The sequence below is a fragment of the Rousettus aegyptiacus genome, unplaced genomic scaffold (genome assembly GCF_014176215.1).
Source record: "Rousettus aegyptiacus isolate mRouAeg1 unplaced genomic scaffold, mRouAeg1.p scaffold_m13_p_18, whole genome shotgun sequence".
Classification (NCBI taxonomy): Eukaryota; Metazoa; Chordata; class Mammalia; order Chiroptera; family Pteropodidae; genus Rousettus; species Rousettus aegyptiacus.
The window spans coordinates 1,561,457-1,583,172 of record NW_023416293.1 but is presented as its reverse complement, the minus strand read 5'-3'; the positions used below and the strand labels follow the sequence as shown (position 1 = coordinate 1,583,172).

The window sequence follows — 21,716 nt, the reverse complement described above, 5'->3', positions numbered from 1 at the left end:
TCCTTTTTCCCCTTTTCATATAAATGCGAGCATGCTATACATTATTTTTTCAAACATTATATCACCCTCTTCGAGTTATATCTTAGCGATTTTACATAGTCATTAATTTTTCCGCGGCATTTTATTCCAATTTCTTCAGTAACCTGCTGATAAACATGTTTCCAATCGTTTAACATTATAATCAATGCTCTAATGAGCATCTTTGTGCGGATATCATTTTGTACCTTGGAGTATTCCTCCAAGTGGAATTGTTGAGTTACAGAGTATGTGCATTGGTAACTTTTACAGCTACTGCTACATCGTTTGCCATAGCAGTTGCTAACATTCCCTCCTCCAGTAATGCATGAGATTTCTTCTTTTCTCGCAGCTTTCCCAACATAGTATGTCGTCATGCATTTGGATATTGCCAGTCTGATGGGTCAAAATGATACTTAAATGGGATTTTAATATGCATTTCTTTTATTCCGAGAAAATTTGGACATCTCTGCATATGTTCAAGTGGTACTTGTATTTCCTCCATGGTGAACTATTTGTTCATTTTCTTTTCTCATTTTCCATTTTTTCTATAAGGTTATTTAAGTCTTTTATTTAATAATTTGTGAAAGGTTTTTATCTTAAGAATTTCTACGTATATATGTACTATATCTTGATCTGTGTAGTGGTTACATGAATATATATATAAATATATATATTTTATTCCTTTTATAATTATATGGCATTCCTCTTTATCCTATTAGATCAGTTTGCCTTAGACTCTATATTGTCCCTATATATTCCTTTCCTTCCATCCTTCCTTCCTTCCTTCCTTCCTTCCTTCCTTCCTTCCTTCCTTCCTTCCTTCTTTATTGCAGATTTTTATTTCTCCTTTGTATTTCCTTCACCTATATTAATCCTCTCTCATACTATATAACTTGAGTTAACAACCTACACTATCTTTATCTACACTAGATAAGCATTTGCAGACATTTACACAAATACGTACGTACATGTTTTTTAAAAGAGGCATTTTAGGAGTTTTTAAACCAAAATTGGATCACATTTTACACTTTCCACATTCTCTTTTTTTCACTCAAATATACATCATTGAAATTCTCCAATGTCAACTCTTGTAATGCCTGAATAACATTCTATGATGTTATACTCTCGTTTACAGATCTGTTTCTCTAATGATGGAGATTTACTATGACTCCGGTTTTGTTCTGTTTTATTACCACTATTTACAATGCTGCAAAATACAGATCCTTTTTCAGATAGCCTTATGTACTGAAGGCTTTATTTCTATGGAGTAGATTCTAAGGAGTGGCATTATTGATCCAAAGAATATGTATATTTTTAATTTGAATAGGTATTTCTAGATTACTCTCCAAAAATTCAGCGGGGTTCTAACTCTTCACATTTTCCACCAGCAAAATTTGAGTTGTACTTTTTGGCCCAGATTCCACCTAGCGACAGTTATTTTCTCTTAAATTGGACCAGTATGATGAGTGTGACATTTCACTGTTAATTTAAATTTTCTCGTGATTAAGTGAATTTCAGCACCTTCTCATTTTGTTAGATTTGCTTTTGTATACATAGCATTTTTTACATTTTTATTACTATTTTCATTTATCAGAGATCTTTTGTGTGTGTGTGTGTGTGTGTGTGTGTGTGTGTGTGTGTGTGTGTGCTTTAGGTACACAGATACAGAATAAGAATAATCATGATCCTTGGAGTCACTATCATGATTAGCATGACCCTCTTTATGTAATTGCTTAAATCTTAAATTAGTAACAAGAAAACCAGGAACACCCCTCCCCACCTAACTTAAGAACTAGAACCCTACAAATGCATTTCATTTACCTATGCATTCCTTCTCTTTCTTCTCTCTATTTCTGCCCAGAGGTCCTCACTCCTGAATTCTATGTTTGTTTGTTTGTTTGTTTGTTTGTTTATTACTACAGGGTTTAGTTTTTGACTATTTTTGAACTTGATCACCCTACACATAGCTTCCCAGGACCTGCATTTTTTTTTTCTTTCAACATTCTACAACTAATATTTATTCATGTTATTGCCCATAACTGAACTCATTCATTTTCATTGGCATTTAAAATTCTGTCATGTGACTATACATTCTCCCATTCTCCTGCAAAGGGGCATCTGAGTTCTTTCTGTATGAGAGGGATGAATTTCATGAGCAGTTCTACTATTAGCATTTTTGAAAATGTCTCTTGATGTATGAGTGCAAGAGTTACTTTTGGGCATATACTTAGAAATGGAATTGCTGGGTTGCAGAGCACTTGTAAGATAATAAAGAACCGTTTCTTAAAATGGTTGCTCCAATGTACACCCCCATCATTTTATCTCTTTGAACACTAGAGATTAGTTGTTTAGTGTCAACTGTGTTGTAAAATTTTTTTCATAACTATTTGTTAAGTTTGTTTGTGGTGCTTTTGTGATATGAAAATTTTTACTTTCACATTTTTAATTAGGACTTTTATTTGTAGATTCTGGTTTTCAGTCTTAAACACGTAGATTTCCCTTGATTCTGATTCTTGGGACCAGCTTTAAGATTCTCCTGCAACCCAACCGAATATTTGTTTGTTTGTTTGTTTTACATTTAAATCTTGTATGCCAATTGGAATTTGTTTTTTGGTGTGTGAGATGAGCGAGGATCTCACTTTCATTTTCTTTCAGGAGGATAGCTTATTATATTCTATTATTCCATAATGTTAAACTATATTTAATTGAACTCTAGAGTTCAATTAAAAAGCTAAAGAACTACATATTTTTTAAAGTCATTCAACAAAATTTGAGAGGTTCTTGATACAGCTCCTGCATCATTCTTGTTAAACTTATTCCTAAGGATTTTATAGTCTTTACTAAAGTCGTAAATTTATAATGTCATACATTTCTTTTTCTCGTCTTACTACTTACACTATCCTATTCATGACAATGTTAAATAATAATGGCGATAGTGAGTATATCTGTCTAGTTCCTGATTTTAATTGCATTTGAAGTATTTAATAATTTATAATAATTATTCTTAGTTATTTGGGAAGTAAACACTTTTTATTAGAATTAAGTGGCTCTTTTCTAAACTTATTTTACTTAGTGTTTTCATTAGGAATGACTTGACTTTTTAAATGTATGATATGATCATTTATTTTCTTTATTATGTTGATGAAATGAATATTGTCTTGATCCTCAACGAATGTTACACTCCTGGATGAAACTGTCCCTTTTCAATTTGTTTTTTTAATACATTGCTGGACTTCTTTTGCTAATATTTTATGTAGAATTTTTGCACCTATATATATATATAAGTATATTGTTCTACTGTTTCTTCCTTCCCTCCCTCCCTCTCTTCTTTTCTTTCTCTTTCCTTACTTTTGATATTAAAGTACTGTTGGATTCAGAAAATGAATTGGGTAACTTTCTATCTTCTTTACGATTGGGTGAGGCTATATTATTAGGTGCATAATTTATCTTTGTACATTTTCCCTTTATTATGACATACTTTGCATCTTTATGCCTATTAATGTCTTTGGGGTTTCACATATCTTTTATGTAATGTTCATCACCCCAGTTTCCTTTTGATGTATTAACTTGCTTGCATCCTTTTCTTTACAAATTTTTTGTTACTCTTTGTTTTAACGATGTAACATTTATAAAAATCGGATTTCTGGAGTTTTGTCATTTATTAGGTAGATTTAATCCAATCACATTTTGATTGCTGATGTAATTTAAATGATTTCTTAAATCTTAATTTTGTGTTCCTATATTTTATGTTCTAATTTCTCTTTATTTCATTTTTATTTTTGTTGCCTCTTATTGAATTTTTAGCATTTAAAATTTTTTTGCTTTTTTGTGTTTATTACTTAGCACTAGGTTCTCCAACCTCTTGGGCTGTTAATCTTGGATTTCCACCTTAAATTTCATGTAGGTAACTCCTTGTGCATTTACAGCCCCTAAATGATATATCATTTCTTTTCAATCATTCCAAGCCAGTGAATTCTGTTAAATTGTTTCCATTTTACAGAACTTCTGTAAATTCTAGTGTCATGTAGGGAGATTAGTTTCAGCTTGGTCCTCTTCCACAGGTTGGAGGCTTCACTTTCTATCTACATACACAAATTAAAACATCACCCTTTATCTACTAGGGACTATATTCTGCCTAATACTGAGTTCGGACTTCAATCTTATAACTTTGGCTTTCAGTTCTTTAATTATTTCTGACAAATAGAAAATTCCTTTACTTCCTTATAAATTCTATACACACATGCATCTATATTAATGTGAAAGTCTGTACTAGCATTATACATACACATATTTTCTAAAGGCATTTCTGTATGTTTTGAGTGAATTGGTGGTTATTCTGCATTATTTGGGTCTGTAATATGTATTCTATTTCTGGAAGTTTCCCTCTATTTTTTATATTAAAATTCGTTAACCATAAATAATGCTCCTTCTTGCTTTTTTTTGCACTGTTATAGTTATAGCCTTAATAAGAAGTTCTATGTCAGTTGGATTGGGACTAAGAGTTCATATAGACACATGGACTCATTCAATCATCTTGATCCAATATAGGAAGTTTATTATTTATTATTATTATTTTACTGCCTATTATTTCTCATAAATCACTACTTTTAGAAAATTAAATTATCTATAGAGCTTTAATTTCCAAATATCACCACCTTATTTGAATTTAAAAATTTTTAATTATAGCTACTACATTTCTGATTGTCCTCTAATCCAAATATAATAGACTTTTGATCTCAAGATCCCTTCATAGTCTTAAAAATCATTGAAAATTCCACAGAGCTTTGTTTCATGTGGGTTAGATCTATCAATCTTTACTATATAACAAATTAAAATTGAGGCTATGTAAAGATATTTAATAATTTATTTTAGAAACTATGATATACTCATTATATATTAACATAACTGATATACTTTTGTGGAAAAAATAACAATTTTCCAAACCAAAATAATAGGAAGAAGAATAGTTGTTTCACATCTTACATTACAGAATCTTTTTAATACCTGGCTTAACAGAAGACAGCTGGATTACCATCTGTGTTCCTGCATTCAAAGTGCTGGTACATGTTGTTTTGCCGGAGTGTATGGGGAGAATCTATCCTCACACAGATATGAGGTTGGGAAAGTGTGGACCTCACACAGGCCTCCTGAAAAGGTCTGTGGGGCCCTATGGATCCTCACACCATACCTTGAGTACCACTGCTCTAAGGAAATTTTGTTGAAAAATTAGTTTGGAAAATTCCTCTTCTGGTAAATACAGATAATAAAAAGAGAAATAATATAGTAGTGATATATAAAAGATATATAAGAATTTTAAAAACATTTTACCTGGTTTAAATTGTGGAAGAAACTGCTGGGAAAAAGAAGAATCAAATTTTAGTAGACAGCATGCTAAATATTAGTTTGAATATTCTACTTCCAAGATGCATGTCTTTAAATCTTGGAATATTCTCTTTATGTTCTATTACCTATAAAAACCTGAGTAATAAAATCTACATATCTATAATTAAATATAACTATTGATTCTCCTGTGTCATCACAGAAGGATGAGAAGCTTCGATCTGTATGCTTCCTTAGCATACTGCGAATTTAACATTGCCAAAGATGCATGATTAACCCTTAAAAAGCTGACATTATCATTCCGCATGAAAAATCAATAGTGTTTACATGTTGCAACTTATGTCAAAAACAAATTAGTCAATTAATACTGCAAATCCTTTATTTACCAACTGTTCAATGTAGATTTTATGAAAGGACAACATTCATTTGTATGTTTAGTTGTCTGTTTTGTAGGAAGTGATTTTCTTCACTTTAAAGATATCTATATTTTTAAATTGTATACTCTCTAAAAGCCAATGCTTTAGGACTATGTTCTTTCATTTGCTGATTACTGCACAGGGCCTCGTACATTATTAGATATAAAACAAAACGAAAGTATTTTGGGAATCGGTGAATGTGTATGAAGTGAGTTTCTGAAACCATGTAATGAACCTAGGATTTCATGTGTTTAATCTCATATTAGAAAGCTGCTGAAAACAAATACTATAAATTAAAATACTTGATAGGCAAATGTGTTCAAAGTTTAGATCTCTGGCTCTAGGGCTGATATGTATCACCTTATGTTAGCTACTTGTCAGAGGCACAGGAAAGAAGTCGATGTATTAATAGTGAAAAGGTTATTAAAAGTAACCTTGTAGAGAGATAGTATCAGTTGATGTTAAAGCGACAACCTGATTTCCATGTTAAAATAATATTAGCAGCGTTCTGCTGGGTCTTCATCAGTTAGCTTGGCTTTCTTGAGTTGGTGCACAGACTGATGCGTACAAAGAGAAGAGGGTCAAGGAGAGAAACCTGGATCGAGCCGACATTAAAGGTAAGGACAGATTACAAAAAGCAAAGGAAAAAGACTGGAAAAGAATCACTGTAGAGAAAGAAAAAGCTGACGTCACCAAGATGGTGGAGGAGGAGACCCCAAACTCTGTCCTTGCAACAAAGACCAACAATTAGACAGCTATCCATGAACAAAAACACTTACAAAATGTCAGCAATGCAGTGGAACAAAAAAACCTGAGACTAACCACACAGAAAGGGAAGGCAGAAGAGCTCCCATCTGCGTGCATCACCCCATCCACCAGCCTGGCATTGCTCAGTGCCCAGAAGGAACTCCCTGGCGAAAAGAGTTCCTCTCGCTGGGAAAAGGAGAGCAAGGTGAGTGACCAGCTTCCTTGGGCTTTCGGGATCCTGCACAAGGGCCCCGCTTTGGTTTCATCCTTCCCGGAGACTGTGAAAGGTGGATGTGACCCAGCCTCTGGTTACTGGCCTGCACTGCTGACCTCATCTGCAGCCAGTCATTCCAGCGATGTGCTCGTACCCCATTGGCTAAGTCCTGTCAGTAGCCTCCATGGCTGTGCCCACACCCATGGTGAAATCTTGCAGCCACAGGAATGCACTGGACAGTCAGGGCCCATGGCTTATGGCTTGGGGGCCCAGATCCGGCCTTATCGCCTGTCACTGACTTACACTCCTGAGGTTACCTACGATTAGCCCCACCAGCTTTGCAGCTGCACTCTGCAGGCTCCACTCAGATCACCGGCTTCCACTACTGTACACGTACCCACGACGAGACCCTGCAGCCACAGGAGTGCACACCAACACCCAGGGGTCTCCTCGGCTGCTGGTGTGCTTGCCGTGGTCCTGTCTCTTGCTACTGGCCCAGGCCCTCACCACCATGTGATTGTCTGCAACCCTCCCCTGCTAGTACACAGGCACCTACAGCCCGCTGCTTAGTGTGTGCACACCACTGGCTTGGGCCACCGCCGCCTGCTGTGGTCTCTAGCCACTGGACCTGGAGGCACTGCTGAAGACCCTATCAGCCTTTGCCATCACTGTGGACACTGCACGGCACTCACCAAAAACCATGCAGTTGTCCATATTGTGGACTCCAGTGGCCTAAGCTGACAAGACATCATGTTCCCCTGGGGACAGAGCCACCACATGCCCCTGTAGTTGGTACCCTACACCAGTAGACCTGGGTCACAGCACGCTCCAGCATGCCCCCACTTAGATGAAGGTCTTTCTTGAGCGAAGTGAGTCTATGAAGTCTGGAAGAGGTGACTGCTTCTTCGAATGTGCAGGTACTCACCAAGGCTACAGGGACCATGTAGTAGCAGGGTAACATGACCCCACAGAAGGAACACAGCAAACTTCCAGTAACGGGCCCCAAAGACAAGAGACACCTGAATAGCCTGACGAAGAATTCAAAATGACAGTTCTTCAGATGCTCAGAGAGCTCCAAGAGAACAAAGGTAAATAATTTAACAAAATCAGGAAAACAATACAAGGACAAAATGAGAACATTAACACAAAGAAAGCACAAAAAAAGAAACAAATAGAAATTTTGGAGCTGAAGAGTAAAATGACTCTACTCAAGAATTTACAAGAGAGCTTCGACATCAGACTGGACCAAGCAGAAGAAATAATCAGTGACCTCAAAGACACCTATTTGAAAAGATCAGAAAAGAAAAAAAAGGAATAAAAAGATTTGACAAAAGCCTAAGGACTTATGGGAAACCATTGAGAGAAACAATCTATGCATCATTGGAGTCACAGAAGAAAAAGAGAGGAGAAAAGGGGAAGAAACCTAATGAAAAATAAAATGGCTGAGAACTTCTCAAATCTGGGGAGGGATTTGGACATCCAAGTTCATAAAGCTAAGTCACCCCAACAGTTAATAAATCTAAACGTATAAGCTAAAATGACAAAGCTTCTATAAGGAAACACAGGGGAATATTTTCATATCTTTCAAGTAGACAAGGATTTCTTAGATAAGACTTAAAAAGTATTAACCATAAAAGGAAAAATATATAAAGAGATTTTCATTTTTAAAAGTTAAAACTTCTGTTTATTAAAAAACACCATTAAGAAAATGAAAAGCCAAGCCATACACTGAATGACAATATTCATGATACATATATCTGATCTAAGACTTGTTAAGAAATACTATAAATCAATAGTAAGAAGAAAAACAGTCCAATTAAAAACTAGGTAAAAACACTTGAATAGATACTTTACAAAACACTATATAGGAGTGGTCAATAAGTTCATGAAAAAGTACTCAATATGAGATGCAAATTAAAACCAGATGATATACCATTTGATTCCCACTATGACAATACTAAACATTTGCAAAAATATGGAGTGATTGGAATGCTCATACATTGCCAGTAATCAATTGCTTTGGAAAATGATTTCTTTTTCCTCAAAAGTTTAACATTTGCCTATCTCATGATCCAGAAATCCTACCCCAAAAATTTACAAAATAAGAGAAATGAAAATCTATGTCTGCAAAAAGACCTGTTCTAAAAAATATATATATAGCAGTTGCATTCATAAAAGCTCCAAACTAGGAAAACTCGAATGTGCAAAAAAGAAGAATGGATAAACAAACTGAGGGTCACGTGACTTTAAGGGACCATGCGAACCAGGACAATGAAACTATCAGTAACAAGCATGCTTTATTGACGACATGAGTATTCTGATCAGTTCTGCCTGGGTCAGCTAATCACTATGGCCCGTGAAATGTGGGGTTGTAGAGTTAGTACCGTATAAATCATACAAAATTAACAATTTTGTCACAGAATGATGGATAGTTCTCCCACAGGAGATTTGGGAGTAGATAAAAAGAAACAGGTACATTACAGTAATCTAGAGAGCAGGGGCCACAAAAGACAGAGCTTTGTAGCCTATACAGTGCTTAGGATACTGCCTCGATCATGCTATTAAAAATGTTTGAATCCATTGACTTTTTTACTTATCGAATGATTTTATAACGCAGTTAATTATTTTTTTCTCTTACTAGTTTTCCTTTCTTAGTTATATTCATTCAATCTCATGTTACAATGGGTTTGAAGAGCTGTCCAGGACAAAAGATATAATATATGTAATGGGAATATAATATACGTAATGGGAATAAAAGAGCCTTGTGGTCTGAAAGGCCAGAGTCAAATCCCAATGTTATCTTTTAGTGTCTGTGTGTTTTTGTCCAAACTATTTAATTTATCCAAGCTTACATTTCCTCATTTATAAAACAAGGATAATAATACTTTCATTCGTGTGATGATTATGAAAATTGAGAGACAATTTACATAAAGTATGAACATGTAAAAGCCAGTATATGTTTAAATAGTGGTTGTTATTATTATTATTTGTTGTGTAATGTTAGTTTAGCAGTATATTTGAGGATATCTTGATTGGTGAATGAAAGATTATATGAAAACTATAACACAGATAATCCATTTAAGGTTAATTAAAATTTAAAGCTAAATATTGTTAAAAAGCATTAGTAACTTCTGTATTCAATATTGCATTACTTGCCCAACTTTACAATACCACAGAAAGCAAGTATGAGAACTGTCCACGGATAAATAACGTTCTTCTTCTGGATCCTAAAATAAATCCCAGAAAAAACTAAGATATATTAAATCAACTTTAAATACAAATTTGGATACAGGCATAAAAATCACAGAGGAGTTAAGTTAATTATCTAAGATTAGAGAAAGAACAATGAATAAATTTCAGAAGAGAACTAATACATTTTCATATAATGCTAGTTGAATTCTTTGGGTATTCTCTGTAATCGAGAATTTACAATCATGAGCGACAAATTTGGATGGTTTACTGTTTCCAATACATTCGTCTTTGTGAAATAACACAATATAGATATGTCTTTGCTCCCCGCTCCTAGTAATATTTTGTCTTCGACCCCAGTTCCTGACACAGAGCTCCTAAAACTCTTGTTATTTCCTGAGGGACAGGAGTGCCTGATGCAAGCTCCTGGATGGGAAGTCGTCACTAGAAATACCAAGCCATGCTTAGAAGCTTGGAACTTGCAGCTTGATTTTGCATCTGCTGGAGAGAGGCGAGGGGCTGAAAAATGAGTCAGTAATCGATCATGCCTGTGTGATGAAGCCTCCACAAAAATCCCCGAAGTATGGGATTCCCAAGGTTCCAGGCTGATGAACACACCCACCTGCAGGCAGGGTGATGCGTCCCCACTGCATAGGGACCCTTCCAGATCTTGCCCTACGTACCACTTCGCCAGGCTGTTCTTCTGTATCTTTTATCATGTACTTTGTTAGAACTGGTAAATGCAAGTGTTTCTCAGACTTCTGTGAGCTGTTCTAGCAAAGTTATGAACCTGAGGGGAAGGTCGTGGGAACCTGGACTGTGCCCAGTCAGCCAGAAGTCCAGGTACTGTACAGAAGTACTGCACAGCTTGGGACATGAGATGGGCACCTGCAGCGAGGACAGTCCTGTAGGAGTAAGTCCTTAACTTGTGGGACGCGATGTTAACCTCACGCAGATAGACCGTATCAAAACTTTGGATTGTACGACACCCAGCTGATGCCGGAGAATTAGTGAAAAAAAAAAAAAAAATCTGGTCACGGAAGTGTTCTCTATGAGCGTGTAAAGGCAAACAGTTTTCCTAGACAGTCTTCCTTACTGTTAATACAATTCGATTAATATTCTCGTTTAATAGTTCGCAACCGGAGGTGATTTTTGCTTGCCAGGGGACATTTGGCGATGTCTGGAGACATTTTTGGTTGTTATAACTGAGAGTTCTTGAGTGTGTTTCAAAAGTCACATGAGAGTTCTTGAGTGTGTTTCAAAAGTCACATGTACTTCCTTAGAGGATATAAGATCCAATGACACTATACATCAATAACAAAAATACTCTTATATATGCAGGTATTTATGAGTATATTTTTTACATAACATTACACATTTATATGGGCTTCCAACATATGACAGAAGAGAAAAGGTCTTTTACTTCTTTATGAATTGTGTTCATGAAACTGGCAAATACTCATAAACTTAAAAAGCCAAAATCGAATATTTTTCAATCTATATTCATCTGGCCTCTCCCACATGACTCTATCTACTTGCTCCCTGAAAATAAAGATTCTAAATTAAAAAGAAGGCATAGGCCCCAAAGTAAAGGCAGGATTAATCACATGGAGCCTCTAGACATTTGTGTGGGAGCATTAGCTGTGAGGTTTGTGGCCAGTACTTTGTCACTATTTAAAACAGGTTCAATTAGGTTGAAAGCTCAAAAAACAACAAAAAAAAATGTAACAGATGATTATTCAAGTTTTAGTAAGGTATTAAACTCAACTTACTGGGCCTGTAACAACTGGCTTTATAATGTGAATACCGGGAGACGAGCATCGCAGTTCTGTCTTGGGTGATCTAGTGTTTAAAAAGAACAAGCAAGGAGAAATAAGTACAGAAATATGAGAAATGGATAAAAATTTCCCTAATACTTTTTAAGCCTAAAGATTTCGACTGTACGTCATTAAGAAAAAAATACATATATATAGCAACATTTTACTTCTGTCCATTTTCAAAGTGATTTTGTTTTTCTTTTTCACAGCTATTTAATGGGAAGAAACTTACATTAAATCACAGCCTTGAATCTGAATGTACACTGGATGAATGCTTTGTTACATGTAAATACACACATATATTGACATTCATGCCGAAAATCTTACTTTTTATTTTTCACAGAACAAGTTGCTGGCACACTCCACTCAGAAAATGACGTTCCTTCATACTCTAACTTAATCTAAAAAAAAAGGTAAAAATAGTTCAAACAAAAAATCTGCTGTAAAATTTTCACCTCAGTGTTCAAATATAGGGTTCAGTTTTCTGGGTCCTCATTATTTAAAGAAAGAACAGAAAAATAATTTCTTTGAAATTATATAAAGTAATACGGCAAAGGACAAGTAACTTTTCTGGGACTCTTTGGTAGTCTCCCCCAAAAACTATACGATTTTTATTTTATTTCAAAAATAATTTATTCATTAAGTGTCTAGGAGGTTATTGCTACTCTAGTAAGTTCTGAGGATTAAAAAAAAAAAAAGATGAATGAGACATGGTCATCCTATCCCTATCCTGACACAATTTCGTGAATATTAAATTACAAAAACACTCAAGACGCTACCCATTTTTGCTACATACATATTTAAGGATATTTGTTGGAGAAGGGAATCTACATGAGGAAGATAAATGAAATGAAGGAAATGAACTAAAAATCAAAGAATCACACTGTGCTATACAACAGAGTATAGTTACCTCTCACCTCTGCTCTAAGGTAAAAGAAATTAATACTTAACTATAATATTAAAAAAAATTAAACACTTACAGTAGTTCTGGTACTAAAAATGTGGTAGTTTGGGCTGTTTGTGTAATACCTGTGGAGGAAAAGATCAAAGACAAATATTAAACCTAATTTCGCCTCCAAATAAGAGGGATTCTAGACATGGTCAGAGCACGCTGTGGGTTTCTGCCCAAACACGACTGGAAAGAGTAGTCAGGGGTATAGCTGAGGATGTCAGTGAACTCTACCCCCGACGCCAAGGGTGTTCGAATTTGCCCTGTATCTGAAGACATTGGAATAAGACTTACAGATGCTGCCCGATTTACAATCGGGTCATGTCTCGACAGACCCATCGTATTGACAATATACGAAGTCACAAATGCATTTAACACACCTATCCTACCGAACACCCAGCTTGGCCCGACTCCCCCAAATGTGGTCAGAGTACTGATGTTAGCCTCCAGCTGGGCAAAATCATTCAACTCAGAGCCTATTTTATAGTGAAGTGTTGATTATCCCGTGTAATTTATTATGCATTTTATTCTCACACCATCGTAAGGCAGAAAAGTCGTAAGTCAAAAAGTCGTGAAGTTGAGCCATTGTAAGTCAGGAACTCTCTGTAAATACTTATACATTTTGCTTTTGTCTTAGGATGAAAACTGTTGAAGGATATCGACTCTAATTCCTTCACTTATAAACTGAGTTAAAAGAAAATGAATAAAGATTGAAAATCCATGAGACAGTATTTCTTGTTTGAAACACTGAAGAACAAATTTCTGTGAGTCCTTGTTCATTATCATTTCTATCCAGTATTCAGAGTACTTTAATTTCTGTCTATATGATCTATCTAAAGCTGTGCTGTCCAGAAGAAATATAATGGGAGTCACTTATGTAATTAAATTTTTTCTAGTAGACACATTTAAAAAGCTAGAAGAAAAAAGTGAAATTGATTTTACAAATATAATTTATTCAACATGTAATCAATATAAAACAATTATTAATGAGATATTTTACATTTTTTCCTGTACTGTCTTTGAAATCTGGTGTGTATGCTATACTAACGAAAGATCTGAATTTGGACTAGCCACGTTTCAAGTGTGCAAAAGCCGTATGTGGCCAGTGGCTATCGTAAAGCATCATCTTAGAATTTCTTCACCTTCCCTTTGCTTCGATAATCTGTTCCACATCTACATTACACACCAGTTGCTCCATCCCTGAAATCTTAAGTCAGAGGCAATTCTGTGTGTGTGTGTGTGTGTGTGTGTGTGTGATTGCTGAGATATCACTACATAAGTCTTTCAGCAGAATTATACAAGCCTTAATAGCATTCTAAATTCTTATTAACAGGTATCAGTCACCAGTATAATGAAACACGTTTTATAGATACACAGATGAAATATGAAAACATGTTCGTGTGTTTTTATAAAGCAGCAGTCCCCAACCTTTTTGGCCCCAGGGACCGGTTGCTCCTATGAGAATCTAATACTTGGTGATCTGAGGTGGAGCTGAGGCGGCGATGCCATAAAATGAGATATATTTTCATCAAAGGCTCCTTTTTCAAGTAAGTGTGAAGCATTTCCCACTTCCTATGACTCTAAGACCCCTCTCTTCATAGTAAGAAAGACAGAAGCTTCAGGAGAAAGAAAAATAAAAGTGGCAGATTTTGTATTTTAATTTATAATGTCAAAGTATGCAATTTAATTTGTGAATGAAACCTAGTAGCTAAGTGACAAAACTACTTCTCCTGGCAAGCCCAGTTTCTCCTTCATCAGCTTCCTACTAGAGCTGGGGACAAGTTATAGAGGCAACAGGAGTTAAAGGAGTCATATTTAATTTATTAATTTCATCACAGACAGCTATGATAACACCTCCTCATCCTTGCTTTCTTAATTGTTTCAAATATTTAATCTGTTGTTGTTGGAAATAGGCCTGGGAGGACCATAGGTGTGGGGTGTGCAGATGGACCATGTCCTGATACTGTTCTTTGTTTTTGTTTTTTAAACAAAAAGGGCACTGCCATCTCACTCTTGGACCACAAGAGCCTCTCCTTCCTGTTTTCTCTAGTGTGTTCCCATTCTACCAGTTCTTTGAAATCGAAAAAAATTCTTGACCTTTGCTCCTTCCTTCATCTCCAGTATTTGGAGTACTTTAATTTTACTCTTTTTTTTTTTTTTTTGGTCTTTTTTTTTTCCTAAACTAAGGAATATATTCTTTGGGTAAACCTCTTTCTCTCAAATCCCCTGTTCATCCTACTGTACATACCCACGAATTGGTCTTTGGGCATCTGACAGAAACACGTGTGAAACCCTTATATTGCAGGAAGCACAGTACGTTTTCCACAGAAAGTCCAAGACCCATGGAATACATTGCCATCAGTCAAAAAAGGCTTTGAGACAAACGGTATTTTCAAGGACAGAGAAGATCACTCCATGAAAAGTATGACCCAATTGAACTAGTGGAGCATGAGAAAACAAATGGAACATTTATAAAAACCGATCATCTATTAGGTCATAAAGCAAGTCTCAACAAATTTCGGAGAACAGGTATCATGTGGATCCTGCTCTCTGATTATAGTACAATTAATGGAGACCTCGTTGACAAAAAAGATAAATCTTTACATACTTGGACTTAGTCAAACTGTTCAATATTTCAAGGGTTATCGGAGAAATCATGGTGAAAGTTAAAACTATCTAGAAGTGAACGATAAAAGATTAGGCATCATTTTTTTTATGGGATACTATGGGATATTAATACCTTTAAATGTCATCAGAAAAGATAAAAGCCAAAAACTATTGGCTAAATATCTGGCTTAAAATGTTAGAAAAAGTATCAGAATAAGCCCAAAGGAAATAGAAGAGATAAAAATGATAGCAGAAATCAATATAAAACAAAAACTACAAAGATGAGTAAAACGGACAAGCTTATGACAAGACTGAGCAAGACAAAAAAGAGATGAGACAAATAATATTAATGACAAGGGGCCACAATTACTGAAAAAGCAAAGAGTAAAAGGATAAGAAAATATTTTCAATAATGTGGTAATTTTGAAAAATTACATGAAGTAGACATTTTATTTATACTATCAGAACTAACTCCAGAAGAAATAAAAGGCCTAAATAACTCTATAGCCATTAAAAGGTTTAAAGCAATAGTTTTATCTTCCTCACAGGTTTCAAAGAACAAATTATCCTAATTCTATACAAACTCTTCCAAAGAACTGAAAAAGAGATAATACTCTTTAATTCGTTTTGCAAATCTACTGTAACACTGAGATCAAAACCAAACCAAGACATTTTGAAAAAGAAAAATATAGATATAAAAATCCTAAAGAAAATATTCGCAAATTGAATACAGCAGGGTATAAAGAGGTAATAAACCATGACCGAATTAGATTTACCTTATGTATGCAGAGATGATCTTATTAGAAAACTCTACAAATGAAATTCACCTCCCAAAATATTTACTATCTGGTCCTTTACAGAAAAATTTGGTGACTGGAGTACAACATAACAAAACTTACAAGCTCCCTGAGTTCATAGGCCATCCTTATTATCAGCTACCATGATTTATTGATTCGTTGTTTGCCAAGTCTGTGCTGAGAGCTTTAACTATATCATTGCATTCAAGACTCACAACCACCTCATGAGATAAATTTTCTTATCTTCACTTCATAGAGAAGAAAACGAAGGCTTACCAAGTTCTGTCAGAATGCTATGTTTTTACTCTTTCTCAATCTTTCACTGACCTTTCCAATATTGACTCTTAACTATTTGACCTCTCCACCTGTCCAGTGATGTGCCCTGGTTCCCTTCCGAAACCTCTATAATGATGTGATTTATTGTCGGTATTCTTACGTTTTAATGTTAGAGGGTAATAATTATTGTTCTAGCAAAACCTCCACTAAGCCGAATATTCGCGGAATGTGATTTTGCTGGTTAATCATCCATATTTTTACCTAGGTTGAAAAATCTTTCTAACTTAGGTTGAAAATCTTTCTAAAATGTTTTGATATACTTTCCAATCCAGTAGTTACCGAATACAAAAATCAAACCTGCATTAAGGATCTCGCAGAACTTTAAAGTTTTCATTCTCCAAATCAACTCACTTGATTCCGGAATCACATCTCCTCACGTTTGTATGGTGTTGGCATTTTAGAATGCACTTTCCCACAGATCATTGGACCACAACCACCTAATATAAACCACCTAGTAACTAGCTATCCTAGTGAAATGTTTCAGACCCCCTCCCCACCAATCTCCAACCTCTGGTGGCAACTTTTTGGTTCTCATTTGCGTTTCTCCTCTCTCGCAAAAGCAGTGCAGTCGGAGGACACAAGTTTAAGGAAATCTATGGGCTCAGCTGTCCAAGAGGACAGCGACGCGAAGTTACCAGCAGGGTCCTAACAGCGTCCCCGCATTTTCTTCCGTCATTCATTGAAAACTCTCGGACTGGAGCTGTGGGTGGCCGGTGTTCCGGGCGCTCGGGGACAAGACCGTGGTTTGTCCTGGCGAGTGGTCCCCGGACACTGAGGCGCCGGTACGAGGACCCCACCTGCTCGGACCAACCGGGAGACCCCTTCCCGGTGGCCCTGTCCGCGACTGGTGTCTACCTCCACAGAGCCGAGCCGCAGCAGCTCATCCACGACAGCAGCACTGCCACTCCCTGGGCCGACATGGTGCCGCGGACCCTCGGCTCAACCGCCCAGGCCGCGCTGGCTCTGGACTCGCGGGGCCCGGGCTGCGCGAGCCAAGGCCGCGACGGAGGCGCTGCGGGGCGCGCGCAGGTGGCCCGGGTCGGGCCTGCTCACTGGCGACAGCAGGTGCGCGTGCGCCCTGCGCTCCTTAGGTGCCTGCAAGTTAGTTGCTGGAGTCAAAAATCCAAACTAGATTTTAGGAAAGGCAGAACCGTGCCTTTTTTTTCTTTTCTTTTCTTTTCTTTCTTTTTTTTTTTTTTTTTGAGTAAAATAGCAAAACCACTTTGGAAAATCTGAGTTGGCTGAATGAAGGCGAAACTTTTAAATTAGTGTATCGTTTAGCCCACATCTTCGTCGTGTACGACCTCGACAATAGCAAATAAGTATCTGGCAGTGCTTTCCAGCGAACAGGCACTCCACAGATGATTTTTAAATTGAACAGAAATGAACAGTAACGTGTGCTTATGGAACAACTACTGTATGCCTAACCCTACCTCGTGCAGTTGAGTACAAAAAATTGGATAGCATTCTGGTTTACAAAGAGATTTGTAATCCCGAGGTAAACAAACGCGAAAGTTATCCCGTAGTATAATTTATCTGTTTATTTGTCGGTAGACCAAATAATCTGAATCCTTGAGTGCTGCGATTGTATCTTTATTCCTTCTAATGTCAGCAGTGCACGGCTCAGTCTGTTCCTAGTAGCTTTTTAATGTTTACTGACTTAATGAACCATTGAATAGAAATAAAATACTAAAATACGCTCTAAGGACCGTTAGAGAACGTGACTGCATAGACAGGATTTGCGAGACACTACATTTAATGCGAGTCTAGTCCCACTTTTTCTCTGAAGTAACTTTATATCGGCATTAGACGTCATAGTTACTGTGTTGCTGTTGGAAGGGCATTAGTCGGTATATACTCCGGAATCCAGTGGCAACTGAAACACCAAGAAGAGCGGAATATACGGGAAGGGGCCTTGGCTCTGGACTCAGACCGCCGAGATACCAATTCAACCCTCCCTACTGCAAGCCAACTCTCAAATCCTGTAAAATAAGGACAGGATAGCATTACCTACGTCATGTGGTAGTGGGAATTGAAATGCCCTAGGGTCTGGCATTTGTTATACGACATCGTAATTCGCTCTTCCTCCCTGAGTCTGTTACTAATGTGTAAAATGAGAAGAGTTAGGATTCTATTTGATTTCCAGATTTAGTGTCCTCTACCTTATTGCTTTACTTTCGAATTTGCCTTTACTGACCCCTGACCTCATCTCTGTTCTTCTAGACCTTTGCTTTCCAATTCTAAAACCTCTATGTTCCATTTCCATCCCACTGTATTACGAAATTCCACCTTTTGTATTTTTACACACTAAATCACCCGTTACTAAAAAAAAAAAACCAAATCATTAAAAATTAATTTTAAAACGAACGTTGTCAGAGACTGGAACCTGCAGACGGCAGACACCACCACTACGGTGCCCACGATGGCTCCAGAATACGTCGCTTCGGCCCAGAGCGTGGCATGCCGGGAGTTGTAGTCCGATGCCGGCGCACGTACCTCCGCGCCTCTCCAGTTTGAAAAGCGGCGAGAAGGGCGGGTGGGCGGGGCGTGGAGGCTGCAGCGCGCCCGAGGCCCCGCCCCCGTCCCCTTCCGCGGTCGGGGTTCGCCGGGGAGTGGCGCGCCGCGCCGCGGAAGGGGCGTGGCCTCGGGGGCCGGGGGGCGGCAGTTGCCGCCGCCAGGGCCTCCGCCTCGGGGAGGTGCTGCGGCGCCGGCCTGCGCGGGGCGGTCAGGGGCCCCCCGTGAGGGGGCCGCGGCGGCGGGGGCGGGGCCTGGCGGGAGGGTGGCGGCCCGGCGGGGGCGGGGGCGGGGCCGCCCCTGGCTCCTGCTTCCTCTGCATGTGGCTGGCGGCCGCAGAGCGGTTCGGTCCGCGCACTGCTCGCCGCGTCTGCCTCGGGCTCGCCTCTCGTCCCTGGAGCCATGGCGCTTGTCGAGACCAACCCGGCGGCGGCGTCCCTGCCCAACGGCGACTGCGGCCGCCCGCGGGCGCGGCCCGGCGGCAACCGGGTAACGGTGGTGCTCGGCGCACAGTGGGGCGACGAAGGCAAAGGCAAGATGGTGGATCTGCTGGCGCAGGACGCCGATATCGTGTGCCGCTGCCAGGTGAGCGCCGACGCGCAGGCAGCCGCGCCCGGCATCCCGGGCCCGCGGCCCGGGCCTTCCGTCCGCAGCAAGGTGTCACCTTGAGCTGCTCTGCCCCTGCCGGGAGCCGCGGCGACGTGGAGAAATGGAGGGAGGTCAGAGACCCCTGCCCTGGGGTCTCGGCTGGCGGGGTCGGAGTGTCTCCGGGGGAAAAGGCGGGTTCCGCGGGCGCCTTGGCGGGATGCGCGGTGCCTGGGGACCAGCGCTCAGCCCCAGCATTGGGGCCGGGGTGGGGATGGGATACGCTCCGAGTTTGAGGAGGTATCGCCCGAGGCCTGCTCGCGACTCCGGGCGGGGACCAACCGGGCGGCATCCTCCTTCCCATCACCCTCCCCGCACCCTCCTCCCCGCCCCACCCCGGGAAACCAAGCGGGAGTGGACTGTGCGGAAAAGCCCTGAGATCCAGGCTCACCGTTCCCCCGCCCGCAGGCCCCGAGCTGGCAGACCTTCGCCTCCGGTCCACTTTGTGGACACGAGAGCCCACCCCTGGGCTTTGGACTGTTTCACGGCCCCGGTTTTTTACTCCGTTTCCTATATATTAATATCAAGGGGAGGTTATTTTTACCTGTTAGTCCTAGAGGACGTAATTCCAGTTATTTTACTAGTGAGGCAAGTAAATACATGGATGCGAAATCTGGTATTTAGAAATATTTGCATCGTTACGCTCACACCGAAAGTGAACTTTCGGGAAAGAGAATAGTAATGTACTTCCTACCGGGAGACACGTGGTTTTCAGTGTAATTTTTCTTCCTATTTGTCGTTTGCTTCGAAGCAGCCTAGAGGCCAGGCCTTTGTAAAGGCTCCTATATAGCTACTACCAATTTCAAAATTTGAAATAGTTCAGCAATAACCACTTTCAAAACAAATCGCACTGTGATATTTGAAGTCAGCCGCTGCCTGTTTAGGTCGCAGGATATTTCTTCATGAAACATACATGGCTCTGTATAATGATGCTGTGCTGTTTTATGTTCTACCGAGTTGGTAGGCCCACTTGACTAGAAGCTTTCTACCTAAAATTGAATAAATACCATTTGAGTGTGCAGAAACAAGGTATATAAAAAGATACACGCAGCTATTCTGACTTATCTTGCTTTTTTTTGCATGCAGAGATCCACCCTGCCCATTCCTCAGCTAAGATAGCCAGCGGGTGCCTCATTGGCTCTTCTTAGTACTAGCACCCGCCGCTAACACCACCACCTCGCCCTCCATGCTGACTTTCTATTCCCCCACCTGTCTGGCAACACACATTCCTGACTTAATTGCCATTGAACTGCTGCCCCACATGCCTTAGGAGGTGCTCCGGAAGCCAGCCTTCACCTCCCTTTTGTCTTCACATCAGGTCTGGCCATGCTGTGGGCAGAGAGGTCTAAGAAGACCTGACTCTTCCCCAGCAGAAGGGGAGAGAGGTTGAGGCCTGTTTGTTTACTTCACTGTGTCATTCCTTACTATCTTCCTTACCTGGAGATGGTAGCGCTCACGCTGAGCTACATACGTTATGGGCTATGAGAAGGTTCGGGGATGTAATCATTATAGCATTTATTAGGAAAGTTCCTCAATTTTAATAGCCCTTTGAAAAATAGTGGAATGAGTTTGTAGTTTGGACGTATTGCTATGTTACTGCGAAAGCAGTCTTGAAGGAGGTCTTGGACCAGTCTGCTCCGATGCCCTTGGAAAGTCTAGAGAGAAGTGATTGAGAAGGAACCAAGTTTGGCTTTAAAATGTTAGCTGAAGATAGAGGGGAAACATGAGCAGACTTGTTCGGCTTACCTTACCTGTAAACTTGTCTTACTACCTTCCTTCTATAATTCTAAAATCTTTATATTCCAGCGCCTTTTAAGAGCTCAGCATTAGAAGGATTCTTCTTGGTCTTGTTAAAGTAGATGAGTAATGAATAGATTTAAGCGTATCTCCTGCGATGCACCTTGGTGACTTCATACCATTTGGCAGTCCAAGCAAGCTGACATCCACTTCATGAAGTTCTTCTGGCTTACAAAACTGAAGAATATGGAATGTTGTGTATAGAGAGGGCTGGGAAAAGTCAACACCTGAGCTTCAGTTGCCTCGTTTGACAATTCGAATTTTGTGTATTATTGAAAATATGTACTTTGTTCGAGTTTAATTTTTTTTGGTAACATTTATGCCATAAAC

General features: G+C 39.0%; 2 protein-coding genes across 2 annotated transcripts in view; one reads left to right on the top strand and one right to left on the bottom strand.

The window, feature by feature from the left end:
* The window catches only part of CATSPERE (catsper channel auxiliary subunit epsilon), a 77,519-nt gene extending 60,121 nt beyond the window's left edge, over window positions 1–17,398 (bottom strand). Inside the window, exons 1-6 of the mRNA XM_016151264.2 lie at window positions 17,286–17,398; window positions 12,722–12,770; window positions 12,069–12,142; window positions 11,697–11,766; window positions 9,892–9,962; window positions 5,347–5,371 (exon numbers count right to left, since the gene is read on the bottom strand). Coding sequence (XP_016006750.2) covers window positions 5,347–5,371; window positions 9,892–9,962; window positions 11,697–11,766; window positions 12,069–12,142; window positions 12,722–12,770; window positions 17,286–17,350 — 354 coding nt within the window. The 5' untranslated portion in view covers window positions 17,351–17,398. The remainder of the gene's footprint in view (window positions 1–5,346; window positions 5,372–9,891; window positions 9,963–11,696; window positions 11,767–12,068; window positions 12,143–12,721; window positions 12,771–17,285) is intronic.
* A 1,850-nt stretch (window positions 17,399–19,248) lies between these two features.
* ADSS2 (adenylosuccinate synthase 2) overlaps window positions 19,249–21,716 on the top strand; it is a 35,227-nt gene continuing 32,759 nt past the window's right edge. The window contains exon 1 of the mRNA XM_016151263.2: window positions 19,249–19,529. Coding sequence (XP_016006749.1) covers window positions 19,347–19,529 — 183 coding nt within the window. The 5' untranslated portion in view covers window positions 19,249–19,346. The remainder of the gene's footprint in view (window positions 19,530–21,716) is intronic.